This window comes from Eutrigla gurnardus (genome assembly GCF_963514095.1).
Source record: "Eutrigla gurnardus genome assembly, chromosome: 12".
Classification (NCBI taxonomy): Eukaryota; Metazoa; Chordata; class Actinopteri; order Perciformes; family Triglidae; genus Eutrigla; species Eutrigla gurnardus.
In genome coordinates this window covers 4,246,387-4,259,474 of record NC_139926.1, presented here as the reverse complement: position 1 = coordinate 4,259,474, position 13,088 = coordinate 4,246,387, and the positions used below count along the sequence as shown (strand labels likewise).

The window sequence follows — 13,088 nt, the reverse complement described above, 5'->3', positions numbered from 1 at the left end:
AAACATCTGCCATGTAGCTTTTCATAACAATTTCCTCTGATACTTATTTGGAAACCGTCATGAACGTTTTGTTATCAGTGGGTAGGAGAGACTTCCTGGGTAGGTTTCAGGAAGCAGTATTGTGGTTAAAGGTTTCTGTGAGACTGAGGGTGCATGAATAAGATGATTTGTATAGGATGCATCATGTGCCATGTTAACTATTTAATCATGTGGTTTTACTTTGAATGAACTCTTGTCTCTCTCAGGAAAATGTTTACCTCCCAACTTCTCTTCCTCATCTCCATGGTGATAACTACGTCTGAATGTTCAGGTAGGATATGCATTATGATGAGGAAGATGGATTTAATGGAATGAGTTGATCCCCTTCGACCCACATATGCAGTCTATAGACTCACAGTGCTGAAGCTTCACAACTAGAAGAAGTGCCCTCTTGAATGGACCACTGTAACATACATTTATGGTGTGGTGGCATGAGTACACTGCATGCAGGAAGAGAGTCATTCATACAAAAGTCACCATATTTGGAGGATTGATGCACAGTCACCGGCGCTTGCTACTAACCAATCCAGTCTCACGGCGGGTCATGAAAAAGCAAATATTTGTCAGTATGAAAACAATATCAGTGGAAAGTTAATTAGGATCCTTTTCATGGTGGACACATGAATTAAACAGATCAATGTGACTACACAGCATACTCTTTATTAAACCAAATTACTTTTAGTTTAGCTTACAGATTTATTATTGCACTTATTTAGGAACTAATTTATTTGAATCCCTGCTTTCAACACCCAGGCTTCATATTATTATTTAATGTATTTCATTTTACAAGTTTTATTCAGGGATGGCCTACAAGAGACTTTTTTTTAATTCTTAAACAACTGATTTATTCACATAGGCCTAGATTACTTGGTAATCTCATTCATTTTTATTGTGTTAATAAAGAAAATGTATTTGAATTTTGCCTTGGTCTTTTTAGATTGTTTCGAGAAAATCAGAAAAAATGTTTCCTTTAGTTTGAAAAAATCAAGATTATATTTTTAGGCCAAAACGCCCAGCTCTAATATCCAGTAATGAACAATACTGTGCTTTTCACTTTTATCTTCATCACCGCTATCTCTATCATCTTGTTCAGAGAGAGCAAAGCTCCAATGCATGGACCTGGGCAGGGATGATCCTGATTTGATCAACCTCCTTGAAGGGGAGGCATATTATGTTGTGCCTTACGCTCTCGATGACGAGTCCCCCCCGGATGAAGAGATGGAATGGTACAAAAATAACTCAGAGAAGATCACCACTGACGAGACAGAGGACGTGCATTACCATGGTGGAGGGCTCTTCTTTTTGAACCCCCGCATCGAAGACTCTGGATTGTACAGAGCCCGGTAAGGATACTCACGTTTAACTCGAATACACGTCCTTGATCCGGCCCCTGATCGGAATAACTTATTTTCTAGGCAACACGGGCCATCAGGAAGTTGTTACAACTACTACATAAAGGTCAGCGTCTTCAAAGCAAGCTCTGTGCTGAACAGCGAACTCCTCTATGGACAAATCAAAAACTCTGACGAGAACAAACTGATCCGGTGTCCGGGCCCTGTCATCAAGATGTGCAAGAGGTTGAACGGAACTTTCACCTGGGAAAAGGTACGTGTGATTACAATGACGCTGATATTTAAATGTTTTATTTCATTTTTATTTAACCTTTTTACATACAGGTTGTCTCATTGAGACGCGGGGGCTCATTTTCAAGAGAGTTTCAGACAAACACTACAAGAACAACTTGTTAAAGACAGAAAATATCAATGGTGTACAGTAAAATGAAGCCAAGTGGAAACAGATTAAAATGCTAAAAACAGGAACAAGTTTACAGAGATGTTTCCAGTGCTTTAATTTGATTTTAAAGTGGGATCAAACTGGACACATTCAAATCCTGCTGTCGAGTGTTCCAGGTTGAAGGGGCAGAGTAAGAAGATTCCTTTTTGCCAAGCTCTGTACGTACTGAAGGAACACTGAAAGTAATACAGTTGTACCAGTGTAAAAGTCCACGTGTGGATAATGATGACCAGTTGAGCAGAGAATACAGAGCACAGTGGTGAGTGAGGGGTTTACAGCCAGTTATGAATCTTAGGGCTCCATGATACACAGCGTCCAACATCTGTAGAGAGCTGGCAGAGGCATTCATGTAAACTATGTCACCATAATCAACAATTGGCAGCAACAAGCTTTATCCTGGCATGTAAAACATGATTTGTTCCTAAAGAAACAAGCTATGAGCATTAATGTGCAAGATACACTCACCGGCCACTTTATTAGGTACACCTTGCTAGTACCGGGTTGGACCCCCTTTTGCCTTCAGAACTGCCTTAATCCTTCGTGGCATAGATTCAACAAGGTACTGGAAACATTCCTCAGAGAGTTTGGTCCATATTGACATGATAGCATCACGCAGTTGCTGCAGATTTGTCGGCTGCACATCCATGATGCGAATCTCCCGTTCCACCACATCCCAAAGGTGCTCTATTGGATTGAGATCTGGTGACTGTGGAGGCCATTTGAGTACAGTGAACTCATTGTCATGTTCAAAAAACCAGTCTGAGATGATTCACGCTTTATCCTGCTGGAAGTAGCCATCAGAAGATGGGTACACTGTGGTCATAAAGGGATGGACATGGTCAGCAACAATACTCATGTAGGCTGTGGCGTTGACACGATGCTCAATTGGTACTAATGGGCCCAAAGTGTGCCAAGAAAATATCCCCCACACCATTACACCACCACCACCAGCCTGAACCATTGATACAAGGCAGGATGGATCCATGCTTTCATGTTGTTGATGCCAAATTCTGACCCTACCATCCGAATGTCGCAGCAGAAATCGAGACTCATCAGACCAGGCAACGTTTTTCCAATCTTCTATTGTCCAATTTTGGTGAGCCTGTGCGAATTGTAGCCTCAGTTTCCTGTTCTTAGCTGACAGGAGTGGCACCCGGTGTGGTCTTCTGCTGCTGTAGCCCATCCGCCTCAAGGTTCGACGTGTTGTGCATTCAGAGATGCTCTTCTGCATACCTCGGTTGTAACAAGTGGTTATTTGAGTTACTGTTGCCTTTCTATCAGCTCGAACCAGTCTGGCCATTCTCCTCTGACCTCTGGCATCAACAAGGCATTTGCGCCCACAGAACTGCCGCTCACTGGATATTTTCTCTTCTCCGGACCATTATCTGTAAACCCTAGAGATGGTTGTGCGTGAAAATCCCAGTAGATCAGCAGTTTCTGAAATACTCAGACCAGCCCGTCTGGCACCAACAACCATGTCACTTGAATCACCTTTCTTCCCCATTCTGATGCTCGGTTTAAACTGCAGCAGATTGTCTTGACCATGTCTACAAGCAGTTGGACAGGTGTACCTAATAAAGTGGCCGGTGACTGTATGTAATCCTGATATATTCTTAAAATCAGCTGGTGTGTTACATTTCTGGGTGATCTTTATAATGGAAACAGTAAAGCTGGCGAGGGAAGTCAGAACCAACCAAATCCTCATGCAAATTATCATGCAGTAACAGTCAAAAATACTCTCTTCACCATGAGGATGTTGCACGACTTGTGGTTGCAAGTTACGGATGAGCATTGTCAAAATTGCCAACAGCATAGACATCATGGAGCCTCAGCCATAATGTAATAAGGCAGAGAAGCACAGAGAAAGTCAAACGAGAGGGAAATAGGCTCTTAGCCGACATGCTTACCTTTTGACCTTAAATTTATATTCAAGATTGTATTGTGACTTAATATTGCAGTCAGTACAGACTACATGGCATAAAATGACAAAAAGCAAGAAGGCGTTGTTGTTGTTGTTGTTGCACGATAAAGGACCTACAAATAATTGTGTCATTCATCTGTCATTAGTTTGTACAGGTAGTCCTTCCTGCATGGCACTATGCCTGCCGCACCTCCCCGTTGCCTTCTTTGGTTAGCTGTAGGGTCATCAACTGGGGACCACCGCTCATAGATGTTTCACCCCTAAGCCCAGAACATCTCCGTGGACAGGAACATCTCCCTGCAAGTAACCTTCTTCAAGAGTTGCTTGATCCCCACGCCAGAGGGCTATTTCACGAAATCTAGATAGCTGATTAGCCAGGCTTTTCCCTGTATCCTAGATACATTTAGCCATGATAACAGTGGCACATACTTAAGTTACCATGTAGAATTATTACAGACAAGGCTAATCCTGGTGCCTCATCTGGTCAGTCAGCAGTCATTCCGTTCTTATCTATGTATTATGCCTTATTTTTATGACGAGTTGAATGTTTTCAAAGGTATTGTTAGAACTATAAAGGTATTTTTAAGTACTCATATCGGTAATCGGTATCCCTATTTGTAGAAGCTTCAAATTCTGGTGCATATACACCTTCTGTCATTTATCTTTCTGTTCCGATAACAATATACAGAGAAAATGGGAATTTTTCGGGGATGTATATATAGGTATGTAAAACACAAGTAGGATAATAATGTCATAAACATCACAAATATAACTTCCAAAAACATTTTCACAGCCTTATATGTCAGCAGTTTTATGAAAAACTGCAACTTCTTTGACCTACAAAATTAAACAGTAAAAAAAGCTTCATGAGCATGTTGAATGTTGTCATAATGTTCTAACATTACTATACACATTAGCTTGGGGGCTGGCATTAGCTACTTGTCATATGTTGTAGTAGCTGGATTGATATAAAATGATTCATTGATAGAAAGTCAAACAACCACAGGATACAAGAGGCAGGGAACCGGAAATTAACTAAACAAAACCCAAGACCATAATAGAATGGCATCGTTGTTCAATTCACTTTAGTGTCACAACAAAAGTTGGACACTTTACACAAAAAAGCATTAGTGCAACAGTGGCAAGTGCCTTAACAGACTTCTGGAGCAGACCAGGCTCTTGGGTACCATCCACATTTTGTGTTGGTCATAGTAGTAATATTCACAGTAGTGGTAGTATTAGCAGTAGTAGTCCATGGTATCACTATCAACAACATGACTTCATAGACCAGAGGGGTATTCCACCAAACTCGCTAATTAAAGCGGCGCTTACCTGGTTAAGCCTGGTTAGAACTAACGCCAACTTCCACTTGCGGCTAAACCCGTTCCATTAACGCATTTCAGCCGCGCCTTGTTGAGGCTAATTCAAGCCAGGTTAACGTTGTCTTGTGTTACGCCGTCCACGGGATATGAAGCCAGACCAGAACCGTGAATGTCGAATCATCGAGAAAATGGCAGAAAAGACCAGCGCAAAAAATATTGATGGAACTGTATGAGGAGTACAAACCCATCATAACCAATAAAGGGAATACTGTAGTGATAAATAAAAATTGCGAGGCTGCTTGGGCAAGAATTGCCGAACGATTAAATACGGAAGTACCGTTAAGAGTAACATGTTCTAATATAACACTGACTAAGATTTCTCCAACGTGACGATAGCGTAGAGGTAAGGCGTCAGCTTTGCATGCTGCCGGCCACGGTTCAATTCCCGACTATGGAAGTTTGAAAAACGTCTTTCTTTGTCCGGAACTCTCCCTCTCTCTCTCTCTTTTTTTTTTTAGATAGGCCTAGTAAATGCATCTACATTGACCAACACATTTATCTCAACAATTCAATGAACTTATTAATGAACTCACCTGAAAGGAATTTATGAGGCTGAAAATTGCATGCAGCAATGCCTTTGTCATTGGGATCTATAACATGCTATTAATAATAACATCTTTATGCCTATCATGTTTTTGCAAGTTATATTTGGATTCTGGGGAAATTGTATGACATATTTATCATAGTTAAGGTAAAATGTTGGACTAATTCTCTGATCTAAAGACAATTATACAGGCAAAAAAACAAAAAAACACACACATGAGATGTCTTCGCCGGGATGTGAACCTGCGATGCCCACATCCGGGGGCAGGAGCATCACCACTCACCCAACTGGGGGCTTTAGATAATGATATGGCCAGTTGGTCTTAAACAAAATAAACAATTTATTCATATTTTTTTTATTGCAAGCGTGTATTCTTAGACGCTTGATGAAAATATAGTCTGTTTGTACTTGATATATGTAATTTTGGTCATTTTTGGTCTTTCACGTGACGAAATCACGAGGACTAGGCTTGGCGGAACCTTCTGCTGGTACAGTTGTTTCTGACAGACGGTTGTCTCTGAAACCCCCGCTAAAGTAAGCCTGATGGTTAGCCTGCCCCAGGGCAGGCTAGTTTGGTCGGATAAATTCCCATGGTTACTTAGCGGAGAGTGCCTTAAGTCACGTTGATGGAACGCAACTCTCGCTAAAGGTAGCGAGGCTTATCGAAATTAGCCCGGCTTTGCACTTAGCGAGTTTGATGGAATACCCCTCAGAAAGCAGTGAATGATGAGCAGCATCACAGTGGAGCAGGTGCCACAACACAGTGCTCCATCATCAGGTCGGGTTGCAGTCGGTGTCTGTCAGGACCTCAGTGGATACGGTTGGACAAGAAATCACTGCCAGATTCCTTAATCAATTTCTTTAATCAATACTCAGCTCTAACTATAAGCAGTGTCAAAGAGAAAGGTTTTAAGCCTATTCTTAAATGTGGGAACAGTGTCTGCCTCCCGAAGCAGAACCGGAAGACGGTTCCACAGAAGCGGAGCTTGATACTGAAAGCTCTGGCCCCTGTTGTAATTTTGGAGACTTTAGGAACTACAAGTAACCCTTTATTCTGAGAGCGTAGTGCTCTAGGAGGACAGTAGGGTTTAATGAGCTCTCTAAGATATGATGGTGCCTGATCATTAACAACCTTGTAAGTGAGGACAAGGATTTTAAATTATATTCTCGATTTTACTGGGAGCCAGTGCAGAGAAGCTAATACAGGAGAAATGATCCCTTCTTCTAGTTTTAGTCAGAACACGAGCTGCAGCATTCTGGACCAATTTCAATTCAATTCAATTTTATTTATAGTGTCAAATCACAACAGAATCATCAGTCATCTCAGGACACTTAACACATTGAGCAGGACTAGAATACGCTCATGATTTCCAGAGTCAACACAATTTCAAAGTCCAAACAACACCCAGGGGCAAGCATTACAGCGACAGTGGCCAGAAAAAAACTGCCTTAATAGGCTTTTAGGCAGAATCTGGTTAAGACCTCCACATCACGGTTCAGAGACAGCACTGAAAGATATGTTAATAGCACTTTAACAACTGTATGCACTACGCACTTTCTCTGTCTACTGTTTTACTGTCTGTTGGGTATGGTCTATTGTTCTACTGTCTGCTTGGTATTGTTTATTGTCTGTTGTTTGTTGTACATTGTCTGTTCTCTGTACTTATGATGTCTGTCCTTCATGTTACTTTTGTTTGTGAGTTGTACCAAGACAAATTCCTATCAACTTGTTGACATGGCAATAAATGTATTGAATTGAATTGAGTAGCATTAACAGTAGTGGTGGTATTAACAGAAGCAATAGTATCAGCAGTAGTAGTCCATGGCAGCAGGCACAGCCACCCCGAGATGGATCCATCCCAACCACGTCACCGTAGACCAAAAAGCAGGAGTAGTTGAGCAGTCACACAGTGGGCAGGTGGAGCTACAATGTGGTGTTTCCAGCGTCAGGCCAGTTAGCAGTCTGCATCGGTCAGGACCTCAGTGGACTCTGCTGGACCAGAAATCATAGCCAGACTCCCGGGTCAAGTTAGTAACAGTAGAGATGCCGATTTTAGTCAATTACTTTATTCAATAGTCAGCTGCCTTAAAAATACTGGCGTCAGTCAGGATCAGGTTCCACCACGGTCCAGGGAGACCTGCTAGGCGAGAAAGCACAGGGAGAGAGAGAGAGAGGCTCAGTGTGCCACTATAATCCCCCAGCAGTTTAGGCCTATAGCAGCTTAACTAAGAGCTGGCTCAGGCAGCCCTAACTATAAGTGGTGTCAAAGAGAAAGGTTTTAAGCCTACTCTTAAATGTGGGAACAGTGTCTGCCTCACGAACCAGAACTGGAAGACGGTTCCATAGAAGAGGAGCTTGATGGCTGAAAGCTCTGGCCCCTGTTCTAATTTTGGAGACTTTAGGAACTACAAGTAACCTTTTATTCTGACCAGCTGTTGTAACGTCTACATTGTGAGTTGTGAAATCACAGTTACAGAACAAATTGTTTATAGGAAATTATGAGCAATGTGAGCTTTGGTTAGCAGTGGTTTAGAAAGTAAAGTGATCAATAATTCTTTATTAGGAAATGTTGCTGATACTATATGTTACATTGATGAATGATCCCTTCATATTGCATTATTTTTTGTTTTTGCATTCTGTTCAGTTAACATGCTTACTGACATTTAAACTAAGAAAAATATTAACAAATGTTCCTTTATTTCTCTGTTTCATTTGATAATTAGAGCATGTGGGTATTCAAATGTTCAAACCCACTCTGCAGATTCCCTCCAATTCCATCTTATGTTGTATGTCCTGTTTCCATTTTGACAAGATGCCTTCTTTATTTCTCTCTGACCTTGCTCCTCCGTACGTATGTGGTCCCTCCTGCAGGACTCCAAACTCCTGCAAGGCCAGCAGGAGAATGAAATTAGGATTGAAAAGGCTTCCAGACGTGATGAGGGCATCTATACTTGCATTTGTACCTGGACACACAGTGGCAAGGAGTTCAAGTCATCAGGCTCCAGGAGGCTAATACTTGAAGGTGACTGAGTGTTTTTCAGGTTTTTATGATGGGAAAATTAGTTGAGGAGATCAGCTTGTTGGTCAGCTGGACTCAGAGCAAAACCATCCTTGTTCTTATTTGCGGATTGTTGCTATGCTATGCTTGAGCTAATACTTACAATACAGGACTACCATAATTCAGGACATCAACATGTTTGATTGCAATGGTCTCTAGATGAATCATGCAAGAAAATAAGAGTAGAATGGCCATTACTATTCAAATCAACATAGCAGGATGTATAAAGTAAACCAACTTAGGGTGAAAGATTTTCAAAATAAAACAGGGAATTAACTAAAAAAAACAACAATAACTTTTTCATGGCAAAAAGAGAACACCAGGCCAACTGAGCTTCATATGTAAAACCAGTGGAGTGCCCCTCAGATATTGCACTTGCATGTACTGTACAGACTCATGCTACTGTTGCAAATACATTACACATTATATGCTCATTGAAGTTTGTACTGCAATTTGCACAGCTGTTGCCTTATTAAACTGTATTTTGTTGAATACTTTTCATAGTGGTTTTTATTTTCATACTTTCACAAAGTCCTTTTCCCACCTGTTGTGTTTGTGCTCTAATTTTTTCACAATTTAGTTTGTTTAGAGAACTGCAGAGTGTGTCTGCAAAAACAATAAAGCTTTCAATCTATAATATTTGCACTTTTTGAACTCCCTTGGCTTCCCTTCACTGAATCTCTTTTCTGCAAAGACTCTTTCAATCAACTCATTGATCATGCTACGCTATGCTATGCAGATATAGAAATTAGGAATAACTGTTGATTTGGATTGTTTGATTCAGTTCAGTTCAAAGATTTGTAGCCACTCGCCTGCCCTACAGTATGTAGCAGGAACGCATCACTGTTCATGCAACGTTTGCTGATTTTGTTCACCAGTACTTTCTGTCTGTTATGTTCAGTTCTGTGCTAAACTAGTTTTAAACAACCCTGTTTATAGGGTTAACAGCTCTGCAGTCACATGGTGATTGTTTCTGTAAGCTTCACTGTCTGTTAACATGCTTTTTGCAAGATGAGGCCCTATAGTCAGATCAGTTTGTCAGTAGATCAGATTTGCGTTAAAGATCCTCTTACATCTACTTGGAGTCGGTGGCATAGGCACATATCACCTTTTCCCAGTAAAAATGACTTATAAAACGTTGGAACAAGAAAAATGACAGATAAAGACAAACTGCAAAAACAGTATTTTACTTTGCAACATTATGCATTACAAAGACAATGACAGCAAAACACAGCCTATAACACAAGCTCTACCAACAGAGCACTATAAAGGCTGTACACAAACCAACAATATAGACAAAACCTGTCAATTGGCATATTGGCTCTATTGCACAGTACAATTGATAATTTTATTGCACAACTACAGGTAAACCCAAACAGTAGAGAGGGTGTTTAACATAAAATACATCAGACAGAAATCTCACATTAATGACCATTGTTGCTTCAATGCCACGGTCAGCTCATGAGTAACAGAAAATGCACATATCATACAAATTTGGTGGAAAAGCAAATCAAAGAATGAAAACACCCCAGTCGACGTATGAATTATGAAAGAACAACATACACTTTCCTTTCTATTAAATCGACCATACAACCTCCTCTCTGGCAAGCGGGCTGTCAGCTCCGCTGGAGAAATATCTGCACATTTTACAGAAAAGCGCATCCTTATCGACATTGTACTCAAACCAAGAAAACTATCTGCACCACTTTGATGAGAAGCACCTTCATTTTCCATTCTTGATAGTAGGGGTGTGCAATATGACCATATTAGATCGTGAACGATCAAAATGTCCCAAATCGCTCCGCGATCTGCCTTTACAGAGAGATCGTAAGTATCACTGTCCACACGGAAACGTTTGTACGAGAGCGTATCAGGGCCACTGTTTGAAAAAAAAGGAGCCGAGAGAGGGGGGCTACTTTATTACGGTGCTAACAAACAACCAGCATTTATGCTAGCTAAATTGTCATTGTCAATTGTTAGGCTAAGATGTAGCCGTGGCTTTCACTTGTTGTCAGAGCAACGGCAAACATCCGGTCAAGCAATTTCTTTACTTCCTCTATGACAGCTATAATAAAGTAGCAATTTGCTACTTTAAAACTAGCAAATCTGCGACTTTATAAAGCAGCAAAATTGCTACTTTATAAATTTGCAACTTTTTTCCCTGAATATTGCGCACCTCTCTCGGCTTGTTTTTTGTTTTTGTTTTTTTTACTACAATGGTCCTAATACACCGTCACACCTCGTCACTATGCTGAGGGATTAAGGACAGTTTGTATACAGTGCGCAAGTGGCATGGCGGACAACACGGAGGAGTTGGTCCCTAAAAAGAATGAGCTATTTATAGAGTTGTTTTACCTTTTAAAATTCTTGTTGAATGTTCATACTTTGCAGAATTGCACTTGATTAAAATCTGTTCGAAAAGGTATTTTGGCCTAAATGGTCTGTTATTCTTATTTTTTTAAATAGGGAAATTAGTTTTGTTGTACTGTTCAGTAACTTGCAAAATAGTCTTACAAACCAACATGATAAAGAATCGTGATAAGATCGTGGATCGTGATCCTGCCTGAAAAAAAAAATATTGTGATATGATATTTTTGCCATATCGCCCACCCCTACTTGACAGTGCTGGAAAATACCTTCAAATTTGTCCGTGAAGGTGCTTCATAGATTACAGATAAATCACTGGGTAAACCCGCGTCAAGCTAACCGAGAGAGAGCACTGGCGCCAGGTCCTTCTTGTGTGAGCACCCTGTGTCGTGGGCTACTCATCATCGTGGCTGTTTCATAGGTCCCTTAAAAATTGACCGCATCATCAACCCTAGCGTGGTGAGACTCAAGCTCCCTGCTTCCCTTAACCCCTCACCCCTCATTCCATGTCTTGCTCCTCAAGCCAGTGTCCGTCAGTCCACTCTGCCCTCCGGCAAGAGGCCGGGGATTCCAATACCTGGTGGACTGGGAGGGTTATGGTCCTGAGGAGCGCTCCTGGCTGCCCCGGTAACTCATCGTTCATCCCGACTTCTTCCGTGACTTCTATGCTTGACACCCAGGCCAGGTGTCGGCTCTTGAGGGGGGGGGGGGGGGCATACTCAAAGGTTGATTTAGTAGGCAGTATGCAGTACATACACATTATGTAGTAGGCAGTACATTAGTATGGCATTTCGAACCCAGCCAGTGACTTTTTGGCACATGTGGATGGAAGACAACAACTCCCACAATGCACAGCTCTGCAGGCCACTGTTGTTTCTGGGCTGTCTCCCTCAAAGGTGTCAATGTGTAGATTGGTTATAAATGAATCAGCTGAGGCCAGGCTGGATGATTGAGCAATCTTTATTGCAACAAATTACAAGCATCCAATCCATTCTAATAAGCTATGATAGTTATATACGTTATCTAACTCTGCTGATGTCACTCCTTGGGGCCTGTAAACCTAAAGCTGAAAGAACTATCTATCTGTACTTGTGTATATATGAAAATGTATACATCAAGCAAGCTCCGTCAGCGCAGAACTCTGTTCTAGGTACTGAACATCCTGTAGCCAGCTTTAACGCACACACAAAGCTGAGATATGACTAAGGCGGCCTGCAGATTGTTAAACTAAACAATTCACATTCCTTAAACCTTCATGCAGAGCAGTGATCTTTTCTGGTTAAATCATAGCTCAAAATGTGTAATTGCACAGATACCTCACCACTCCCACTGATGTGATCAAGATGGCGGATGTTGCTTTTAGGGCGCACTCACACTAAGGCCATTTGATCCAGACCGTGCCTCGGCACTATTGCTCTGTATTCAGACAGTTCAATTGGTATAGTAATAAATTTAAACAGTGAAAAAGTTCACAAAAGGATAACGCTGTCAGTGTCTAAAAGTAAACGTTGACTTTACACTTGTTACAAAAGGTAGTTAAAGGGATAGTTCAAAATTTTGGACATAAGACCTATTTTCCAAGTGAGCCAGTGTGTTCGAGACGTCTGGAGACGTTTTCAAGAAATTTCATTCAGTTCTTCTAGTTGCCGAGTTCGCTTATGCTATGGCTAGCGCAAGTCAATCGTTCTTAGCTAGCATGGCATTAAAAACAGTCTTGCCCACTCCACAGTGCACCCGAGGCAAATCCATTGTAACGGCAGACTATCGATGTACATATGTGTTGATAGAATGTTTGAAATAAAACCAACCTTGCATTTTTAAGGATTTATGTCTCAGCAGCAGCAGCAGCGTGTCATACTTCCTAGTAGGCTATGGCAGCGGCAGACTGATATCACCTAGCACTTATAAGTTACCGGTTCTATAATAGTTTGTTTACCTGCTGTCATTGCTACAGACGCAGAGTAGCCTGCAGTGCTAGTTTC

General features: G+C 41.3%; 1 protein-coding gene across 1 annotated transcript in view; it reads left to right on the top strand.

Moving 5' to 3' along the window:
• il1rl1 (interleukin 1 receptor-like 1) overlaps window positions 1-13,088 on the top strand; it is a 42,456-nt gene that overhangs the window by 16,031 nt on the left and 13,337 nt on the right. The window contains exons 2-5 of the mRNA XM_084022356.1: window positions 246-310; window positions 1,133-1,382; window positions 1,455-1,644; window positions 8,553-8,703. Of these exons, the coding sequence (XP_083878482.1) occupies window positions 246-310; window positions 1,133-1,382; window positions 1,455-1,644; window positions 8,553-8,703 (656 nt within the window). The remainder of the gene's footprint in view (window positions 1-245; window positions 311-1,132; window positions 1,383-1,454; window positions 1,645-8,552; window positions 8,704-13,088) is intronic.